The sequence below is a fragment of the Caretta caretta genome, chromosome 14 (assembly GCF_965140235.1).
Source record: "Caretta caretta isolate rCarCar2 chromosome 14, rCarCar1.hap1, whole genome shotgun sequence".
In the NCBI taxonomy this organism is placed as follows: domain Eukaryota; kingdom Metazoa; phylum Chordata; order Testudines; family Cheloniidae; genus Caretta; species Caretta caretta.
Window position 1 is genome coordinate 7,241,653 of NC_134219.1, and position 24,222 is coordinate 7,265,874.

At 38.1% G+C, this 24,222-nt stretch overlaps 1 protein-coding gene across 7 annotated transcripts in view; it reads right to left on the bottom strand.

Moving 5' to 3' along the window:
- Positions 1-24,222, bottom strand: part of CEP112 (centrosomal protein 112) — a 361,941-nt gene that overhangs the window by 128,537 nt on the left and 209,182 nt on the right. For 6 of the 7 annotated variants that reach the window (XR_007352397.2, XM_048817466.2, XM_048817463.2 and 3 more), the window contains one exon: positions 17,258-17,488. The exons of the other annotated variant lie outside the window; for it this stretch is intronic. Coding sequence is in view for 5 of the 6 variants with exons in the window: in XM_048817466.2 (XP_048673423.2) it covers positions 17,258-17,488 (231 nt within the window). In the remaining variant the exon portion in view is untranslated. The remainder of the gene's footprint in view (positions 1-17,257; positions 17,489-24,222) is intronic. 7 annotated transcript variants of the gene reach the window in all.

Sequence of the window (24,222 nt, forward strand, 5' to 3'; positions counted from 1 at the left end):
ACTTTCAGCTACGTTTTGAGGCAATAAAAAGCAACTTTTAACTAGAAGATAATGATTAAAATAAAAAATCACAAGTCTGCATCATTCTGAGAGGGGTTTTTATTACATGAACTGTAAGTATTAAAAAAGCGGGGTTTGATGTCACAGTGTAATAACAGGTTTCAGAGTAACAGCCGTGTTAGTCTGTATTCGCAAAAAGAAAAGGTGTACTTGTGGCACCTTAGAGACTAATCAATTTATTTGAGCATGAGCTTTCGTGAGCTACAGCTCACTTCATCGGATGCATACTGTGGAAACTGCAGCAGATATTATATACACACAGAGATCATGAAACAATACCTCCTCCCACCCCACTGTGGGAGGAGGTATTGTTTCATGATCTCTGTGTGTATATAATATCTGCTGCAGTTTCCACAGTATGCATCCGATGAAGTGAGCTGAGGCTCACGAAAGCTCATGCTCAAATAAATTGGTTAGTCTCTAAGGTGCCACAAGTACACCTTTTCTTTTTACAGTGTAATAAATAGCCATGTAGAAAAGCCCTACGGTTGGGAAGCAGAGCCAAAACCCCCCAATGCCCATGATCTGAAGTAACCACTGTTCCTTAGTGAGATTACCTTGGATTACTTTTAATAGTTTCAGATAAAACAAAAGCCTACAAAAAAGAACAGTAAAACTTCATGAGCCAGAAAGTGCTGCACATGTTTAGTCATTGGGGCTGTAAGTCCAGCAAAATCCTAATTAAAAGTAGACTGGAATACATTGCTCAATCATGAAAGCAATTAAAAAACACAAACAAGACTTTTGGAGACATTCTCAATGTTTAATTATTTATCTGTGTTCCGTTCTGCAGCTCTAGGTCAGAATTAACTCCTCTGAACTAAATACTAAAAAGAAAACTCTTTTGGGGATTTGTACCTCATTCATTTTCAATCAAACACCCAAATTCATTTCAAATTCACACAAGAACTGCAACAGTTTCACCTAAATCAGATTTTCTACAAGTTAAACACCCCTCCTACACTCAGATGTGATTGTGAAACTACTTTGATCTCTATTCCCAAATTTATTGCTCTGTGTAATCCATGACAAAATATAACGTGATTTACTGTATCTCTGTATGACAGCCCAGCAGCTGAGAGAACTTAATAATTTAGCATAAGAAAAAAAACCTTCTGGCACCAAAATATACAAATCATAATTGAGTCACTTTAGTATCATATTACAATGAAGCATATGCAGGCTGATCATAAGAACTTCAAAACAATTATAATTCTTTCTCACCCATTTAATAACGGTGGTTTTTATTCCGTGACATGTTCTGCAGCTGCAAGCAAGTCATTTTGGAACACTTTTGTTTTTTCACATTAAAGACTATGTAGGGCTAATAACATCATTTTACCCACTCCCTATTTCTCAACCATCCGCTTCCCATCCTCCCGCTTCTAAAAACAAAAAACTGCAAAATTTCTCAAGTTAATTCCAAAGAAATGAAGGATATCAGTGACAGTGGAGACAATGCATACAAATGCTGCACAAATATAAATGTATGGGGCAAACAGATGCTTTGCATTAGTGTTCACTATTAAATAGAAAACTATATTAAAAAGAAAACCACAGTGAATAATTTAGATAGCCAAATGAATATTTACCAAGCAAGAACACATTGTACAAATTCCATATGATAAAATGAAGAGTTATTTGTTAAATATCAAATGCAGAAAGCCTAAAAGATTAGTGTGCCTGCTACATTACTCTATGGAGTAAAGGCAGCACTCAAGAAGAATAGAGAGATTGCAGAAAAGCTAAATGACATGTGGGTTCACTGAAGTTTTGTTGCAGCCATGTTGACCCTAGGATATTAGAGAGACAAGGTAGGTTAGGTAATACCTTTTATTGGATCAATGTCTGCTGGTGAAAGGACCTGAAGAAGCTTGAAAGTGTGTCTCTTTCACAAACAGACATTGGTCCAATAAAAGATGTTACTTCACCTACCTTGTGTGTTTATCGTAGAGGATGTTGGGGAGATATCTACCCAGACTTATTTATTCCACGTAATAAAGATGAAAGATTGTCAGATGGTGAGATGTCAAAAGAAGAGATGTTGAAGCAAAATGATAATTTATCATCAGATCATTCATTTGCAAGATCTACACTGAAATCTGTGTGGCTCCATACAAGCATGGGGTCCACTCACAAGGAAGAAGTTACAGGACCTGTCCTCTAAATTACACTACCATCAGTTGGTATTCATTCAACAATTTTGAAGGAATTTAAGAATGAACTGGCTGAGCTGCTAAAAAGAACAATCTTGCATCTCAATCAGCTACTACACTGGAGAGTAGCCAATGTTGTCCTTATCTTTATAAAAAGAACTAGGGTGATCTTGGGAATTACAGACCAGTAAACCAGGCAAATTACCTGAAATAATATATTATAAATAGAGAAAAATGGCAAGACAGGGTCAAATCACCACAGCTTCTGTAGATGAAAACTGCACCTCTCCAAACTCTCAGACTTCTTTGAAGGAGACAACAAAATAGTGAATAAAGGAGAAGTTACAGAAATAATTTATTTGGACATTTTAAAAGACTTTGATAAAGTCCTTGATAAGAGACTCTAAAGGAAGTCAAATAGTCATAGAATGCCAGGTAAAGTTAGTGTATTAGAGATACTGGTTAAATAGGAAAGGAAAAAGACACAGGAAAAAGTAGGAATAAATAGTCATTCTGCAATATGAAATTATTAATTGAAAATCAGCAGTGTAATTTGTGATTAGAAAGGTCAAGATTCATATATCAACCCTAATATTTTCTGAACTGAAGTGCTTACCGATATATGTAAAGGATGGAGTTTTGAAATTTCAGACTAGATTTCCAGAAAGGGCACCATAGGAAGTGTGTAAAGATAATGCAAAGAATTGTGAAGAATGTGTTCCATGATCTTAATATTAACAAATCAACAAATTTAGACCAGGTTGCTACTTGTTGAGAACCCCACCCTCCCAAAACCAAACAAGTTGAGTAATATGAGATGGAGTATATTTAAGCATGTTGAGAGAAAGGTCCTATGATAAAGTCATAAGGCTATGTTCAGAAGTGAAGCATAAGGTAGTGCAAGTTAAATTCCCGTTAACACTTGCTTAGACTTAATTATAATCTGTTGCTCTGCAAGTGAGTTTTAGGCTTTGTCTACACTACCACTTTTGTCAGTACAATTTTGTTGGTCAGGGGTGTGAAAAAACACACCCCTGAATGACATAAGTTTCATTGGCGAAAGTGCTGGTGTGCACAGCACTATGTCAGCAGGAGAGCGGCTACACGGGAGACCTCACAGGAGCGCAGTTGCAGTGGTACAGCTGTGCCGCTGTAAGGTCCGTAATGTAGACATACTGGCACAGGACTTCTTGAAGTGTATCTTTTTGGCTTAAATATTCTCTCATACTTGTTCATTTAGTCTTACTGTTCTTTTTCTTGCTTCTTCCTTTTTTCCTTAGGGGTAGATATGTCTCTTGAGATGCCAGTATGGTAGCTTAAGTGGTTTCATTCTCGTTCTAATTATTTCATTTCTTTTAGGGTACTATTTGGCTTCCTTTTTATTTTTTTAAATCACCCTTCCTAAAATTTAGCACCATAATGCTAGCTTTTGGCACAACTCTTCTCACCTGGGTATCATAACTGTGGGGTGGTCTAAGGGCTCAACTTCTTGAACAAATTCTTGTGTGTGCATTTTAGAAATAAGTAAAGAGAGCCTCTCCTTGTGTGCTCCACACACAGGAAACATCCACTGAAATTAATTTAAATGTTATTTGCTTATTCCCATTATTGTTAATTACACCTCCTTGTAGTACCCTAAACAAGTAAATGCTTTACATCGACAGAAATGAAACCTTATAACTGTCAACGGTTCCTCCATCTAGCAGCACGTTTTTGACAATGGTCCAGACAGAATATAACAAAGTCCCAGAACATCAGTGTAATTTTCAGTGCTGTGGTATCATTTGTGAATTTAAAGTGCTGTTTGTCCTCCTGCCTAGATCAGTAATGACGATGTTCAATAAAACTGGCCCTAACGCTGATCACACAGTACCCTAGCACACAACCCAAATATAAATTATTACAAATGACATTTATATCATTACTCTTTGTTAATAGCTCTCCAGCCAGTTTTAAATCCATGTGGCAGTGTGAAGTAGGGCAAAAAATGATTTTTTTTTAAAAAAAGAGAAGAAGGTATTGAAAGCACAATCCCACTATGTATGAACAAACAAGACTACTGCTCTGAAATATCTCCAGTAAGTCTTTGGGATAGCGCCATAAATGTTGTTTAGTCTCACTTGAGTCAAGTACCACTGAGAGATTATTCTCTAATATTATTTTTGAAGTTTGGTGCAGATTGAAGACTTTTCCAAATGGCTTCCCTATGGTATGATGTAATTTCATTTTTAACAAACTTTTTTCCCCTAGGTCTTTTAAGTTTTGGAAAAGACACTTTCCCATCAAAGCCAAAGCTTCATGCTCACTTTTGGTAGTATAAATGTGTTAATTCATGAATCACTAAGCTAGTATGTTGGAATTGCTCCAAGGCCATATTTAAGTAAACATACACGGATTGTGCAACACAACTAAAACAAGAAAGTTATTGCTCAGGAACAGTAAGGCAGACAAAAAGAAGTGATGTACTCAAGAGATATTACATGTTACAGAACAACAAAACAATAGGGTTATACCCAACTCCCTTTGGTAAGAGTTACAGAACATTTAAATTCCATATGGACAGACGCAGGCAACAGCATCTATACAATGCAGAACCACTTCAATACTTCACTATATTGAGAGGGAATATATATATCTTCAAGTTATGTGACTGATGTAATTGCCCCCAAGAGTAAAATCAGGGTGTCAGTGCAATGAATGGTTAATTTGGTTACTCATATCAAGGGAGATTCACACTACATCTTCATTATGGTCACCAGTGTCTCATTTATAAAATTCCTTATATAACAGTCTACTGATCTTAAGGCCACTCACTGTAGATGATGCCATCTCTAGTCTCTGCCGAAGCCACACTGCTCTGATTTGGTTGCTCGGAGATGCCCCTCCCTGAGAGCGAATGGTAAAAGAAATGGGAAGGTAGGAGGGCTATAAACCCTATTTTCGCTAATACTCTAACAAGTTCTATCACATAATATCAAACGACATATATCCATTTCTAAAAATCTTTTTGCTAAAAGGTATTAAAGGAGCTATTTAAACATAAATTATGCCAATGATAGATAAACTGCAGCAGAAAAATACCTAGGTTACTTAACAGTAGCAGTTTATGATTATATTGCCTATGCAGATCTATGCTAAATAACAGCTGTTAAAAGCAGTTACCCCTAGATAAATCAGCATATGCACCAATGCTTGCACCATCTAGTGAAAAAACTGCTTTTATAAAGGAGGTACAATGCCCCATCCTCAAGAAAGTCCTGTCCAGCATGCAGTCTCTGAATAACAGGGACTGGTTGAGTGGCGGTGTGCAGGCAATATATTTGGGGAGCTTCACTCATTGGAAAGCAAACCTATTTTTCTCCTCCAAGAAATTGCGTCTAAGTATCCTTATTCTTGGAGGCTAAATTAATCTGGGGAGAAGGAATGCTGGAGATGCAGAGATTATCTGGAGATGTACCTGTTCATTGTCTAACTCATACATAATTGTGGCAATGAACTGGCTCTTAGGCAGCTCCAAGCATTCCTCCTTAGAAGACTCAAGGTTGTGCTAGAGTGCTGGAGAAGATGAAAAAGCCACGTTAGGTTGCTCATTGCCTAGATGAGGGACAGCTGAAAAATATCAGAAAATGGCTACCGAAGGAGATGAAAGAAACAACCAAGGACAAGCCTGGCAGAGGTTAATGGCTGCAGGACCATAGCCTCACTATGCTAAAAAGGAAAATCCCATCAGTCACTGCAGATTTTAGAGGTGTCCAGATAATAATATGGCTCAGAGAGGAAGTTCAGGAATTTTTTGGTGGCTTATGGATGCTTTGAAGTTTGCCCAGAGTAAAATCTCATCCTTCTTTTTGCCTAATAATTACTAATCACACCAAAACAGAGAGGTATCGTGCTTCATTAAGAAGTAATGGAAGAGATGCCAATGACATAAATATTTGACAGGGAGAAGTAAACACCAGAGAGAAAAAATATCCATAGCAGAATGTCAAGAAGTTAATGCTAAAGCAACTAATGACAGCAAATGCTTATACTACTGTTCTCCAGTACCTCCCAGTGCAGAAGGGGCATAAGGTACTGGAGGGCCATCATCAGGTTGGCCAAGAGATGTCTATGAGAGATGCAGTACTCATGGGTATTGTGGTCTCCCTCTGGCTGGTACCCTACAAAACTGTTCACCAAGGTGACCCCAGGGATGCCAGTAAGCCCATTGAGGGGACGGATTGGGAAGGGTCCCCATGGATACGCATAACTCCTTGATATAGGGCATCTGGTGCGGTCTGGAAGATCCTCTTCAGAATACTGGCTTAGCGGGGTGTGATGGTATGGTGCCAAAGAGAGCCCTATATCCCGCTGAACCAGTATTCTGAAAAGGATCTTCCAGACCCCACCAGATGCCCTATATCCAGGAGTTATGCGTATCCGTGGGGACCCTTCCTCATCCTGGGCTGAAAGGGGGAACATCAGCTGTAGGCTAGATGCCAGAGGTCCAGTCAGGGTTCAGTCCTGGAGGACTCTGGTTGCAAGGTGTCTGACCTGTACCAAGGAAGGGGCTTTCACAGAGGTCTGTAACAGGGGAAATGCTAGTTCCTCTGGAATGAAAAGGTCCTCTGGGGAAGAAACCTGGATGGAGCTGGAGAGCTGTGGTATCCAGAAGCCTGAGTTCTCAGGACTGGAGTCTGGAGAAAGGGTCAGTGCTGAGATGTTGAGCACTGTACGGGAGAGGCGTGTAGAGGAACTTCTCTGACCTCAGAGCATGTGTGCATCTCGGTGCCAAAAGGTGTCAGTTGGTACTGAGTTAGACAACTCCTTGTGCAGTGTATTAAAATACCTCTCTGCATGCTACTTCTTGTGCAGTACTGGTGGCTCAGTACCAGAATTGGGTGGTGCCTCAGCTATACCTCTTAAGGGATGTGAGGTCTCCTTAGGGTGGGATTTAAGTGGTGACTTACTCCTCTTCCTTGCTTCGCTAGTAGGGGAAAGAGGCTTCTTTTTTTTTTAAGCTGTCCTAGCCTCTGAAGGTGCTCCTGGAGCTGCAATAGCCATCAGACTGACCTGGGATGTTGAGGCCAACATATGGGGAGGGAGAGAGGAAGTGGACCTCACTAGGGCTAGTGAGCATTCCATTAGAAGGAGCTTCAGTCTAGCCTCTCTCTCTTTCTGAGACCTGCCTTTAAATCCCATATAGACCTTCCATTTTGACAGTAGTGGGTGTCTCTAAGGCAGTGGAGGAAGCTCAAATGCCTGTCACTACAGGGAAAAGACCTGTGGCAGGTCTGGCATGTCTTAAACCCTGGGGTTTTCGGCATAACCTGGAGTGCTAATACACCAATAACAGAACTGAAAGAAAAAAGGGAGGGGGTAACGCCCGTTCTAAACACAACTGTGTAAAACTAAGAGAGAAATAAAATAACTGAACAAAATGCAGGAAAAACTAAGAATAAATCATTATATTAAGGAAGGTGGAAAGCTGAGATTCAGTGGACACACAATTGCTCTGTCTCAAACCACAGGCAGTTGAGAAAAAAAATGAACGCTGGCAGGTCCACTTCTCCTTATATGCTGTCGTTTGGGGCATGAGGTGCTGCTCTCCGCAGGCACAGGCCCACAGACACTGCTTTGCATTCCCCAGTCAAGAACACACAGGTGCATGTAAGCCCCATTGTGAAGCACCCTTAGGGACTTATATATACTCGAAGAAAAAACAAGAGCTGCCATTCCATGAAAGTTTTTTTCATCAATGACGCAATGTTTTTGGAAAAGGACCTTAAAATACAAATATCATTTTTGTTTGAACTTTAAAAAGAGAATGGGGGAGGATGCTGATGGGGGGAGCTTCTCTCTGCCCAGAATCCCCTTCTCAAGGATCAGAGAGCTGGAGGAGCAACGGGGGAAGAGATCTTTGCTCTCTCTGACCCCCACATTAGGGAGCAGCAGCAGCAGGAGGGCAGCAGAGTAGGGCAGCAGATTGTTCATTTCCTCTGATACCTTGCAGGAGCAGCAAGAGGTCAACTGAGAAGCAGAGGAGGAAGCAGGTTGCAGTAGAAGGGGCAGGGTTGGGGATTTTCACTGCCTAGGGCTTGCTCAATTGGGGCTAGGGGTTAGCAGCAGGAGGCACAAGGGTGTAGGAAGGGTTTTTCCATCTGGTTCTGCTGTTCCCAAACTACTGTGCTGATGCATTTTCCCCCACCATCCAGCAGATTTCAGGAGAGACCAGTCCAGTGGCCATTAGATTTCATGGCCAGCAAACCAAGGTGGCATTCCCTCTTCAGTGAGCCATTTACGGTCTGGGGGAGGAATAGCTCAGTGGTTTGAGCATTGGCCTGCTAAACCCAGGGTTGTGAGTTCAATCCTTGAGGGGGCCATTTAGGGATCTGGGGCAAAAATTGGGGATTGGCCCTGCTTTGAGCAGGGGGTTGGACTAGATGACCTCCTGAGGTCCCTTCTAACCCTGATATTCTATGACTCTATGCTGGACCAGGGTTCCCTCTTGAGGAACTCCTAGGATCTGCAAGAGCAGAATTTGTCTCCATTAGACATTAAGGCAACTAAAAGGAAAGGAAAATCCAACGCAAAAACTTTTGTTAAGGTTGAAATTATATATCTGTTTTGAATGCATATTACCTTAAAAGATTAGTGCTTAAAAATAATTCTAAATTTCCTGAGTATCTAAGTTTAAACATACATAAAATCCAAACATTTGAAAGTATGGAAATTCAATAAAATTTCCAAAACTATCTTAAATGCATCCCATTAGCAATGCTCTGAAGAAATCAGAAAGGCAGTGTACACTATCCACCATATACAGTTTCATTTTATCATTGACCACATCGGCATACTTTAATCATAATGTTTATACCAACTATGGCCTTTTTTATGGTCAGATACACTCCACAGGAAAACACTGATGTACAAATTCTGTATTAGACAAATGGCATATTCCCTGGCAAGGATTTCTCTTTCCATATAAATGGGACAATCCTGTAAGGTGATGAAGGTGCTCAGTACCCAATTGGATTTGGCTTTACAACTGAATGTGCGAACCCAATGATCCAAGTGTCATTAAATACAGAGCTAATAAGTTAACAAATAGAGAGATGAAACCATTTATCTGTGGTGCACATTTCTGAAACTCCACCTGCAAATTAAACTGCACAGGAGCAAAAGCTGTTCAAAATGTAAACAGCACGCTGTACACCTCAAAGTTCTTAGAGAAAATCCTTTTTACAAAAACAGCATGTTACAAAATAATTATAAAAGAACACAAAGATCGGAAATGGCCATCTCTAGGGACAGAGTTAAGTAAGTATGGCATCTTAGATGAATTTACATATGTTCAATGTTTGTGTTTCTTGTAAGCTTAACCTTATCTCTGAATTTCCTGGGTATCTAACTTTTATTTAAACTCTACCATTCTTGACAGATAATATGAACTCAGAACACTGATATGTGCCTACATCCTGAACTTCATCTTAACATAGTTTACAGAGTTAATCCTGTTGGAGGTATATTTCATGATTGTAATAGCTATAAAATACAGGACTTTATAAGCGTACAAAAGAAAAAAAATTCCAAACAACTGTTACATCATTTAAATCAATAAAACTGAATTGTGCTGCTTTGGCTGAGTTACCTGCCAGCTCACATGCCCAGCTCCACAAACTGAACTGTTTCATAACTGTATTGAAATTATAGCTTTGGTGCGAGAACCAAGCAAAACATATCTCTGTTTTTCCTGTGCTTTTCTAACAGACTACTATAAAGCAAGCATCCTTGAGGCAAAAGTGATAAATTACGTCTGATTTTAATGAAGATACATGTTCCTGCCTCATGATATCTATCAAGTAAACAAAAAGTAACTGTGAATAAGGATACATATTTCACCAGATCCTCAAGATACATACAACCAACCATCTGTCATCCGTGAAATCTATTTACTTAACTACTCACAATTGCCCCCAGCAGTGTAGTATCTGAATGGCTCACAATTTTTAATTTATTTACCCTGCAAGGTAGGGATGTGCTCTTATCCCTTTTTACAGCTGAAGAACTCAGACACGGAAGCCCACATTTTAAAAGGTATTTAGGCATTGCTCTGCTCAGCATTGCCAGGTCTAAGTGACTTAGACCCCTATCCCCCATTTTCAAAAGTGAATTAGGCTTTTAGGAGCTGACGTTGCATTGATTTTCACTTTCTCCAGAGTCCCAGGCTAGCACTTTACTGGACTATTCTCTCTCTTCGTGGCTCTAACTTCATCTTATCATTTTAATTATCATATGTGTTACACAGGGTGTGTGCACACAGACACATACTTCCATTCTGGAATGAAAGTAGCAGTGAGAAAGAAACAGATAGACAGTCCTTAAACCTGAATACATACTTGATAAAAGGAACCAAAATGTCTATTAGACTCTAGGAACGCAGTCAACAAAAATCTCAAGATGGAAATTATTCAAATGCAGGGGGAAAAAACCCTTCAACTCCACACTATATGTATTTTTATGTGTATCAAACATATAAATGTTTTATGAGTTAGGTTCAGTGTTCCAAGGTTGTTTCCTTAGAGTATTGTTAGCATGTCTACTGGTCTGTTAGGGTCATGCTTTCTGAATGCTCATTTTCTTTGCCAAGAAAATACCACAGATGAACGTTACAAACAGCTATGTTAGCCAAAATTCACATCTGCACGCACTTAGAAATGCAGCTTGCCTCTTTCTTTTAATAATTTCTGGCAAACTTGAAAATATACACAAGCTTTCAATAGTATGTTACACCTGGCTGACTAGTGTTTATGCCATAAGTGTTGTTGATACAACCTATAACATCTGTCACCCTATTGCTGAAATTAGTCATTAGTGCAGCCCACACAACGGTAGTAAGCATCTCTAATGTATTTATTTTTAAACACCCCATGTCGAATATTTTTCATATGTGGGTGTAATTTACAATGCAAAACAGTCATCATATACTATAATAATATAATGAACTGACACATAAAATATGTTCAAGAGGAAGCAAATAAAATCTGTACCTTAAAACTGTGTCTGCTGGGTGGCGGAGCTGTTTAATTTTTTAACCAAATCAGTACAATTGAAATGGTCCACTTCCCAGAAACAATCTTTCATTACTTTTGATTACAGAAATTTGGGTAATCTTTAAGGTTGTGTTATGTTTGAGTGTAACAATGGATGTCATGAAAATAAACGAAGCCACAAGTACATGACAAGCAAGTAACCATTTCAGCTCTCCATGCTAATGTCTTGGACTCCTTGCCTGATTTATGTGTAACATGGCTATTCAGATTCTAACTGCAGTAACACTTTCTGTCCTGAACTATTATGGTGGTGTTGTGCACTGCGATAAATGGCTGCCACCTTTCACCTCAGAGGTGGCTGAATTTCAGTAATCCATTATGTGTATGGTTAGATTGTGCCTATTATGCAAAGGCCTGTGTTAGAGGTGCCCCAACAGAAGCTACTGGGAAGCTCACCTGCTTCAGTCCCCCTTTAGGAAGGAACAGTGTGAGCCTACTCCTGGTCCTTTTTGCATGGTTACACTCATGCTCTCAGGATAGTAAGGGACTGAACTCATGACTGCTCCCACTCATACAGCAGGAAGGGGACGAGACTAGCTGAGCAGAAGTTCATGTGTCCTCCCCTTAACTTGTGCAGCTCTGCAATGATCAACCGCAGTTTAACCCCTGCAGCGAACAGGACTTTCAGAATCTTGTGGGGAAAAGGCCCATATAACTAAGTGCTCAAGCCTGAAAATCTATTTTTACACCATTGTCTTCAATATTACTACTTGTCTGAGTAAGGGTTCACAGGATCAGATCCCAAATTAGCAAGAGCACAAAAAGGTATTAAAAATCTCTTTCCAATTTAATAGAATAAAAGTAAATTACATAATTAAAATATTTTAGAGCATCTTCAGGCAAGAATAAATATAACAAAAGAGCCTCAGAAAGGGCCTGATTCTGACCAGCTACTCCACAGGTGTGCGCAAGCAGAGGGGATACAAGTTGCTACTCCTCCTCCTCTTACTGTGCTGGGGTTTTACAAATTTAGGCCACGTCTACACTACCTGCCGGATCGGTGGGTAGTGATTGCTCTATCGGGGATCGTCTAGTGTAGATGCGATAAATCGATCCCTGATTGCTCTGCCGTTGACTCTGGAACTCCACCAGGGTGAGAGGCGGAAGCGGAGTCGACGGGGGAGCGGCGGCCGTCGATCCCGCGCCACAAGGATGCAAAGTAAGTGATTCTAAGTCTATAGACTTCAGCTATGCTATTCTCGACTCCTTCACAATGATCAGTAGAACGAGCCAGTTATAGAGGAAGGAGCAGAGATGGAGGGTGCTGCAGCAGACACACTGACAGGAAACCCCAGGCAATGCAAAGCACCCTATTCAGTGCTTTTAATAGTGCATAGAGCAGAATTTCCCCCAAAGAGAACAGGCATGGAAATGTCAAACAGAGCTGTGATTTCTCTGGGATAGAGATGGTAAGCCAGTTCCAAAACATTTACATCTCTAGTCGCTCAGGTTTCGGAAAAACACCTCACAGCGGGGTTACATGAAAATAATGCCAGCTACAGAGTAAGGTCAGTGGAAAATTATGGACTTTTTTTTCCTTTTTGTTCCATAACAGGTGACTTGTTTCTTTTCTTTACAATGTGGGTTACACAGTTTCATCTGGCTGCCGATAAGGACTTTTTCCAGGAAGCACAATATTTTATCCTTCCTATTGATTAATCTAATTTTAAGATGAAATAATTATAAACAGATAGTTACTGTCAGCTTCCCACGTTTAAAATTTCACTTAAGTACTATTCCTGAGCAACCCTATAGTCATCAGTGGCTAAAATACTCTAATCATGAATTAAATACTTCTAAAATACACTGAAATTAAAATATTAATTTCTTTATCTTGGAAGGTAAGATGAGACTGTATGTGACTCTGAGTAATAGAAATACCAAAATCTATACAGCCCGAACAAACTAAAACATGTTTACTTAATTATAGAGGGCATCATTTAAAAAAAACACATAATCAGAATTACATATGAGGGCCTGCCATGTACAAACTAATATAATCTGTATTTAGACCTTCCCTATGCTAATAAAGTGCCATCATCACCCCCCATTTAATCAATACAGAGAAACTGGCAAAATCCCCTGCTTGTTTAAGTTTACCATCCATGTCTGGTTTGAACAGTAACATCTCATTAATTCCCAGCCTGGCAATTTGCAATACAAAGTTCAATGGACCTTAAGTATCAATTAATCATCCATCCGCAAGAGGAGCCTGAAAAATAAAGAACGTAACATCTCTTCTACATGAAAATCTTCCTGGTAGCAAGCAACATCAAATTAATCCCACATGTTTCATTACAAGGGATCACATCTGTTCATTCTCATGAGCAGGGTGCTATCAATAAAACTTATTCTCTTAGACCCTTTTTTCCCCATTCTGCATCATTGTTACTGAGAAAGCAAAAGTATGTGAATGAAATGCCTCGATAAATTCTCTTTCTTCTTTAAGGTCTTCTTCACTGAAATTTTACAAAACTTTTCCTATTGTGATCCTGATCAGGTGAGTGCCAATCCATAAACCCCTGAAACCAACACACAGAGAAATCAATATTGCACAGTATATAAGGCCACATGGGAATGAATACCTTCACCTAGGAAAGGAATGAGCCTCTGACGGTTTGGATGTTCATATGATCTTTTCCAAACCAAAACCAGACCCACGAAACCTTCTGAGGTTCACCTAGCAGTTCCTGGCACCATATATAATCAAGTAAATGGAAGAACATAAACCTTAGAAGACAAAACATGAACAAAAACAAACAAACTTTCCTTTCATTTTCTTCCATAACAACTTAAAGGTAACAAGAATTTGCTAAAAAATTCAAAACCTCAGAAGAAAAGTTACTTTTTAAAAGAAGCAGCATGTGGGCTATTATTAAAGTTGTTTTTCTTTTCTTTTATAAAAAGATCTCCAATCCCAAACCCCCACTTGACTTCAATTGTGTCAAAATTTCATTTCAGTTCAGTAAACACTATCATTTTCACTTTTCAGCTGAAAATGGAGATCTCCTCCAAACTCCTTTGGGACCTGGTGGCCTCTTTGCAGAGCCCTGAGCTTGGGAGATGTGCAAAGAGGTGAAATAGGGTAAGAATGAGTAGAGGTAGTTCATGGTTGCTTGCACAGGAATATGCAAAACTTCTTTTCCTCAAAAAATAATTTTGGTCTTTGTTTCCCCGCGCCCCAAGCACATTATCTCCTGATCATAAATTAGAAATGAAGAAAATAGGCTAAATGATACAAATATTCCCTTAAAATTTAATGCCATCTAATGTAAATTAAAATTAGAAACGTCTACATGTAATTTTATTTGGAAAATGAAAAAAATTCAACTGAAAGTTTAAAAAGAATATTTTTGACAGTAATGATGATTCAAGACTATTAAATATATTTTCCTCTGAAGTGTTTAAGGATTATTTGTAACTTTAATTTGGGGATGTAAAGAAGTTAACTTTTTTTCTTTTGCTATACTATTAATGTAAAAAAAGATCAAAGAAAGAAAATAATTGAGATTCAAATTCCATTTTTAAGCAAAAATGACAACGTCTTCATGAGTTAATATTAATCCTTTAATTATGAATTTCAAAGGTTTAAATACTTTCTGTGACCTTGGCTTTAAATAATTATGCCAAGTGGAGCTTTCCTTAAATTCAAAAAAAGATTCTGAATTGTTGATCATAGCCATTTAATGGCTTCAGGCTGGCAGATTTCCAACATAATCCTCAGAATGCTGTTTAAAATTACAGACCAAGAACCTGATGCAGGTAAATGAAATGTCAATATAACAAAAAGACTGTTTGAACGGTATATGCATAGTCTTATTTTTTGTTGCTGCATATCATTTTGTAATAAAATGTGGAATTTATCACACTAATACATGTTAAAATATTTAAAACAATTGTATGCTTACATACACAAATGGCCTATTTTAAACTTCAAGTAGTTTTCATTTTAGTTTAGCACAATGTTTAAACATGTCCTTTGATGACAATTCTTTTCTTTTCTAAGGAACTGAAAATATTATAAAATAAAATTTAAAGGCTGGTGATCTTTTCTAGAGAACTGTATGCTGATTACTCCATTAAAAGCTGCAGCAGCCTAGGTAAGAATTTATTCCTACTAAATAAGAATCCAATAATGGTGATATTTTTAAAACAATAAAAAAACAAACCTCATTACAGAATAAGACTCATCTTGCAAACCCTTATCAACAAGCTTAACAATACTACCACAAATAAGTGACAATTTAGTGAGATTACTCACAGTAGAAAAGTTAAGCACATACACAAGTGTTTAAAGGAACAGAGCCATAGTTATTTAAAAGGCCAGGCTCATTAGTTACTACTCCATCTGCATTAAACACTTAATCCTACAAACATGCACATGAATAACTTTAATCATATGAATAGTCAGATTGACTGCAATGGACCTGAATGAAGTTACTCACATGCATAACTGTTTGCAGGATCAGGCTCTATATTTAGGCTGGGATGTGCAAAGGAGCTTAAAGAAGCTAGTCACCCATATCCCATTGAAACTTGGTCACCTAGCTTCTCTCCTTTGAAAATTTCAGACTTCAGTGTTACTCCTATGTATACTTAAATATCTAGCAATATATATTTTCTGACTTGGTTCTTATGACTACATACTGGCAAAAGATATGAAAGATTCTGCTTTAATTTGGAAGTACAGTCACCAGTACTGTGAACTGAATATCTTCAAGATTTGTGATTCAGTCTGTGCAGCACCAAACAAACTGGACCACTCCCATGAACAGTCTAGATTTCACCCAGGACATAGAGGTTGGATCCAATCTCAGATGAGTAAATGGATACAAGGAAAGCTGAAATATGTATATGTAAGTTCCTTAGTGCCAACGAACCAACATCCTAAGGGAAATGGTGATGATGTTAACTGACAACACTGGTAAGCGATCACATAAATACGTCCAAAGGACAGGAAATAGAGAAACGTACATAGCAATTTTAAAAAGAATTTGTAAAAATGATATTGAGGAAATTCAAAATACCATCTTTTTAAGCATTACATTATTTAAAATGTCCAGAGATTGTTGAATACAGTTTTCTAAAATATTAGTATCATAACATATAATTAACCATTTTTATTTCTAAATCACATAGCCGTGAGGTTTTCACACTTCTATCAGATTCCATTTCTGTGTGTTCCTTTCCTTAAGTATTCCAAATCTTGCTGATTTGTATCAAAAACACCTACCCAATGCTGAATGAAAGTGAACCCTATAAAAAGGAGTCAACATTCAGCCAAAAACATCCATACACTGAGTCATACTGTGAATGAACTGGTTGAGCATAAGGTGGGAGAAAGCACCAGTGTGTTTTAAAACATTAATCCACATACTTAAACATTTCATGCACCTCTACCCAACCTTCCCTCCTCCCCACCCCACAAAATTGATCTCCCCTTAAACTGTATTTTGACAGAGCAAAGTACATGGATTAATAAAGTAGGATCTCCCTTGTCAACCCCGTCCTAATCAAGGAGAAGTGATAAACCCCATCCTGGATTGAAGCTGCATTTCAAGTCATGCTGTTATTCTGGTCTACCATTTCCCTCTCCATAAACTACTGTATACTAGATTGGTGTTCTGATCCTACTGCTACTTGTGTTAGAGTGTGGCACTCTGCTGGGGAAGAAGTCTAGTCAAAATAATAGTAATTATCATCATGAAATCAGCATTTTGTTATCATAGAAGCCTTTCATTCAAGGACCTCAAAACTCTGAGCCCCTCCAGCCCTAAATGCCACAGGACTTGACAAATTCTGATCGGTAGCAGTTTCCTTTATTTAAGTGACATCACAACTGTTATTGATCTGTATAATTTGTTATAGTGTGTGTCACTTCGGATACATTGTCCCTCACTTGCTATGACCTAGCCAGGTTTGTGTAGTAACATCATGTGAATCTCTTACCTTTTCCAATGTCATCTCTGTCTCTGCAGCATGTGTCCTTTTCAGCTCTAAGGCCATCTTTTCCGACTCTGCTTTAAGCTTATTCACTGCAGTCTCGTGATCCCGAGCAGCCCGCTGCTTTTCTTCTTCCCGCAGAAGACTAAGCTCTACCAACTGTTGCTTCCGCTGAGCATTTACCTGAATAAGCTCTTCTCTCAGCTTGTGGATTTGGGCCTCCATATCATGGATAATCTTAAATTAAAAAAAAATAATGGAAAAACACTTCTCGTATGACTTCTTTGATCAGACTGTCAGCTAGGATAGGGAACAAGCTAGTAGAATTCCCTTTCTCCCCTCCCATCAGCATTCATCTGCACTTTAGCATTCTCTTTCTCTCTTTTACCCTGCCTTTGCCTTCACACACAAATGGGAAAAGCTTCCTTCTGGCCAAAGTTTGGATGGAGGCAACAATGCCACAGCAGCCAGCAAGAAAAGCCTGCTTGAGGGCCAAGGCAGAGTTCCAAACTTAGTACCCACTCGCCCTCCCTTTCACTCCACCAGAGAATCAACTTTACCATTCATTTTGTTCATTCTTCCAATCCTGGCTTTGCATCTTCTCCTATACTATTTCCTCTCAATCTCAGTGTGCCAAGCTCCTGCCCTCTCCTTATTAAAATCCCTTCTTAAGACACTTCTTCAGTAAAGTCTGCACACACAGGATGCAGCTCCAGGGCTAGCTAACACTGTTTGTGAACCTGTCAGGCAGCTAGAGGATACAAACATGTGATGCCCAAGGCAATTTTTTTTAGTGTATTGAAAACAAGATTTTTCTGTATTAACAGGATTTGGGTCAACCAGTACTTCACCCACCATAAATGAAAATCACTTGTAGCTGATAGCTGCTGAGTGTAAACCATATTCCTGGGTAGGGTAGAGCATCTAAAAGTGACAATAACTTGTATCAATTTGAAACTGACAGTCTTTGGCAAGGAAATTGTAGGAAGATGGACCTGGATAGTATTCTAGATTTAGTTATGATCTGATAAAGTGCTCATGACAAAGGTTAGCAAGGGCAGCACAATTAATAGAAAAATACTGAGCTCAAAACTAAATATAACAGTCCTACCATTCATAAAACCACCCTCATTAAAGACATCCAATCCAAGACAAGAAGAAGAACAAAAAAAGGTAGATATCAAAAACAAAGTAACGCTCAGTCAAAATCATGACTGACCAAAGCAGCTTTGGTGTATGATATGAAGCTTGGTAAATTTGAGTTCTGATGAAAAGTAAGTTTGAAAAAGGAGCATTAACTGTGAGAACTCTGCCACTGATTTCCAGGCACTGAGAGGCAAGACAACCCAACAGACCCCAATTGTCATGAAAGAACACAGACACTTAAACAACAGGGCTCTAGCCCTTCTAAGACTTACAGCATGGTCATCAAGGCCTAAAAATGAAATGAACAGGTAGACAGTGCAGACAATGTAGCTAAGTATATTGACTTTCCTGAATTTGAAGACAAGCCATTGTGTTCTGAACAAGATGAAGCACCTAAAGGTTCCTCAAGGGCCACATACAAGAGAGTGCATTATTGTAACCCAGCCTGGAGATGGCAAAGACAGGGGTCTGCATTTGAGAGGAAAAATGACTGTCCCCCTGACCAACTGCTAATAGAAGACGACACTACACAGGACCATCATTATCTACATACCAAGAAGCCATAAAGAATTTAACAAAACCCCAAGGCTCAGAACTACATTGATAAAGGTGCAGGTGCAGTCTTTCTTTTCTCTGTGAATTCCCCAAACTAGCAGCAACACTTCCATCATGGCCAGATTCATTCCCAGCCAATTCATTCCCATGCATCTCCAAATCTTGGTTAGACTTTAAGAATGCACAACAACAGATGACAGAGGTTGATGAACTGCCAAGACTCTTCTAACCATGTCTCAGGCAAGGGATAGCTTTTTCAAAAGTAGCAGAGTGACTTAGGAGCCTAAGTCCTATTAGGTGCATTTGAAAATTTTACAGAAGAAAGGTCCTCAGATGCAATAACAGACTACCCTGATTATAACACAGTCCTTACAGCCCAGGATTTAGGCTTTGCGCAGCTCTGGCATTCAGAAGATGGAAATTACAAAGCCATAGTACTAACAGTCTTGTAGTATTTACTGGGAGGCATTTAATATGCACCTCTTATACGTAAAAAGAGAAGGAGTACTTGTGGCACCTTAAGAGACTAACCAATTTATTTGAGCATAAGCTTTCATGAGCTACAGCTCACATCAGATGCATCCGATGAAGTGAGCTGTAGCTCACGAAAGCTTATGCTCAAATAAATTGGTTAGTCTCTAAGGTGCCACAAGTACTCCTTTTCTTTTTGCGAATACAGACTAACACGGCTGTTACTCTGAAACCTTATACGTAACTTATTTAACTAATGTTTGGGGTCAAATTCAGATGTGACATACAAAGGGTGCAGGTTATATGTCTGTAAGTAGGCTTTAGGGGTCTAAATTGTTCTAACTTACACTTGGGAGTGGCTGAAGGTATAAGTTACGGTAGGAGTTGCTACTTTAGATTTACAATTTCTTACACATTCTTCAGTTGTTTTTTCAACAATCCTACTCTTTCCCAGCCCCTCAGAATGTAAGAATGTATATTACTATGATTTTTCAGTGTGAAAAGTACAAATAGACTTACTGTAATCATCTTGAAATTATCTATTTGAATTCAAGATTCTACAGCTAAAGTTTGGTGAGAAGCTTCATAACAAGATTGTATTATAAACTGTCCAAACAAATTCTGAATGGCATGGAATGCAAGTTATTTCTTTTAGATCTCTATTACTTTTCAAATACTTAATTCCCAAAAGGTGTGTGTATGTTACAAGTTTATACTGTAGTATCTACAATCATCTAAATAAATTATGATTAACATTCTTTCATAATATCTGAGCTCTATGTTAGCATGTAACAAACTCTGAAGAAAAAGGAAATGCTTCATTCACAAAAGTACTAGACAATCTAAGTACATTTCTATCCAAAGTTGATAATTACATCGTAAATACTGCATTGTGCATTGGTGTACGCCCCCAAATTCATTATGCTAATATAAGTATTAACCTTTCTTGGAAAGTTGCTATTCAAGACCGTTTTTTGTTTACACACTTTCTTGATTATTCATTGAATTATTCCATATGTCAAAGTTATAAATTTTCTGTGCATGTGTGGAGAGAGAAAAATACATCGCGCACGTGCGCGTGTGTATAGAAAGTACTTATCTGTGTGCAAAAATATGACCTACTAGCTACACATGTTAACTACATCAGCATTATTTCAAACACATGATCAATATAATGCAATCTGCATCCTTTTCTGTTCTTTTCCTCTGTACATGGTTAACTTTTTAAAATTAAATTTGTATATATACTAAAACAGTGTACAATCTATCATATGCCATTTATAATTATTTCAGAAAATCATTATGGCTTTGAGCTAAAGCTAAATTTTAACAGAGTACCTGGCTTTTATTTGAATTAAGAAATGTTACATTGACCAAAATAGATGGTTTTCATTTCTATAGGATTTTGGTCTTTGAGTTCTTGATAGACATATGCAATGTTTATTTTTAAATGCACTGCTCTATTATAAGGCCTGCCTGGAATTTTATTGATTATCTCAATGTATTACTTTTTTCCCCTTAAAAACAAACGAAGAAAAACCTTTAAAACATTACATCTTTCAAACAGCTCCTAAAAAACAAGAAAGTGTGTAGGATTAGAAGCCAAGGCTAACCTGGAGGATTCCAATGAAAATATATTCATAAAACATACTGGGAGCCAAAATGGAGGCCTGGCAGGTTCCAGTGTCATGTGTGATTGTTCCCTGTACCACGCGGTCCTATATCCGATCATTCGGAAATAAAGGCATCAGCCAACTTCGTGGCACAAACCAAACTTTTTGTTCTACAGGGAAAGTAATGGTAGTTAATATGCGAAGGAGCATTAACGTTGGATCGAAGAGATGACAAAAGCAGATTTGGGTCTAGTAGCATAAAAAACTGGAGACGGGGATGAGGCAGAGAAATTAATTAGATTAGAGGAGATTTTTGGTGCAGTGTCACTACTAGTAAGATGATTTAAAGCAACATCTAATCTCTCCAAACTGACTCAAAAATCTTAGATTGACAAGAACTGTCTGTGTTCCCACAGTTGCCTTAAAGCAACCCACATCCTCAAGCTGGGGCTCTTTCTCTCTCACATCAACAAAGTCACTGGCAGTACTGGATTACAAGAGAACCACTTGCTATGAGAGAGAGAGAGAGACACACTCATGTAAACACACGGATCTTAAAACTATCGCAGGAAATGAATGCAAAATTTTACAGCTTTAAGGAACATTTAGCTATGGTTTGATCAACTATTATCAAATATTAAGCATAAGGAGATTAGCCAAAGTTAATAGAAGCAAGAAAAACTAAAATGACAGAGAAAGGTATCTCCAGCACTTTCTGCATTCAAAAGACCATGAAGGGGAAAAATTCACACAGCGCAATCAGCTCACTTTGGCAACAGCAGAAAACCAACAACAGTGCAATTATAAAATCTTATCCCTCAAAACTAAAATCTGAAGCCACACGGTTTTCTCTCTTGGTTTGCCTGTAAGATTTAGTTGTGGTTGGTCCTGCTTTGAGCAGGGGGTTGGACTAGATGACCTCCTGAGGTCTCTTCCAACCCTAATCTTCTATGAGTCTATGATTCTAAGATCAAATCCTATATTCTGAGTACCGAATTTCTAAACTATTAGCCTAGATGGTCAGGCCTATGTCCATCAACTGTGCCTACAGAATTATTTGCAAGGCTCAAACTGTAAAGAGGATGTAGTTAGAACTCCTATCAGAACTACAACAATTAAGATATACCATTTATTTAAATATTTTTGGATGTTTTCTACATTTTCAAATATTTTGATTTCAATTACAATACAGAATACAAAGTGTACAGTGCTCACTTTAGATTTATTTTTGATTACAAATATTTGCACTGTAAAAAACAAAAGAAACAGTATTTTTCAATTCACCTAATATAAGTATTGTAGTGCAACCTCTTTATCATGAAAGTTGAACTTACAAATGTAGAATTATGTACAAAAAACTCTGCATTTAAAAATAAAACCATGTAAAATTTAGAGCCTACAAGTCCAATCAGTCCTACTTCTTGTTCAGCCAGACAAACAAGTTTGTTTGCATTTGAAGAAGATAATGCTGCCTGCTTCTTGTCTACAATGTCACCTGAAAGCGAGAACAGGCGTTCACATGGCACTGTTGAAGCCAGCGTCACAAGATATTTACATGCCAGATGAGCTAAAGATTCGTATGTCCCTGGATGTTTCAACCACCATTCCATAGGACATGTGTCCATGCTGAAGACGGGTTCTGCCTGATAACAATCCAAAGCAGTGTGGACTGATGCATGTTCATTTTCATCATGTGAGTCATATGCCACCAGCAGAAAGCTGATTATCTTATTATGGTTTGGGTTCTGTAGTTTAGGCATCAGAGTGTTGCTCTTTTAAGACTTCTGAAAGCATGGTCCACACCTCATACCTTTAAGATTTTGGACGGCACTTCAGATTCTTAAACCTTGGGTCAAGTGCTGTAACTACCTTTACAAATTTCACATTGGTATCCTCTTTGCATTTTGTCAAATTTGCAGTGAAAGTGTTCTTAAAAGGAAAAACATGTGGTGGGTCATCATCCGAGACTGCTATAACATGAAATATATGGCAGAATGCGGGTAAAACAGAGCAGGATAGATACAATTCTCCCTCAAGGAGGTCAGTCACAAATTTAATTAAAGCCTTTTTTTTAAACCAGCATCATCAGCATGGAAGCATGTCCATGGTGGTTGACTAATGAAGGGACATATGAATCTTTAGTGCGTCTGGCACATAAATATCTTGTGACGCCAGCTACAACAGTGCCATGCGAACGCCTGTTCTCACTTTCAGGAGACACTGTAATTAAGAAGTGGGCAGCATTATCTCCTATAATCTAAACAAACTTGTTTCTTTTAGCAAGTGGCTGAACAAGAAGTAGGATTGAGTGGATTTGTAGGCTCTAAAATTTTACATTGTTTTGTTTTTGAGTGCAGTTAAGTAATAAAAAAACGACATTTGTAAGTTACACTTTCATGATAAAGAGATTGGACTACAGTATTTGTATGAGGTGAATTGAAAAATACTGTTTCATTGGTTTATAATTTTTACAGTGAAAATATTTGTAATGAAATATGATATAAAGCAAGCACTGTACACTTTGTATTCTGTGTTGTAATTGAAATAGATATATTTGAAAATGTAGAAAAACATTCAAAATATTTAATAAATTTCAATTGGTATTCTATTGTTTAAACAGTGCAATTAATCACAATTAATTTTTTAACTGCAATTAATTTTTTTGAGTTAATCACGTGAGTTAACTGTGATAAATCAACAGCCCTAATAAGGCCATTATGCTTCTGTTTAAACTCTGCTCAAGGAAGGAGAGAACACGAAGTAAACATGTGTAAAACAACTGGAAATATATAGCATGATCTTCTTAAAAGAGTGGAAGTTTTACCATTAACTTCAATAGGAGAAGAGTCAAGTCAATGCGGAACACTTTTGAAAAATCTTACCTAGAAAACCTAAAAGATGTTGTGATGTACCTGTATACAAGGTATGTAATGTATCTCTTTCAAAATACTATATTATTTCAATGGCCTGATCAAAGAGCAATGAAATACATTATTAGTTTGCAATTTCATCATCAAGGAATTGAAGAGTACTCTACATATTCATTAGTATATTCTACATTATCTATAAATATTGGAAGTTTTTTTTTGTTCGAGGATTATGAGACGTGACTGATTTGGTCTTGTAAAAAGTGTACAGAGAGCCTTCAGGGCTTAAGCAGAGTATTTGTCACATTGGCAAAGAGTC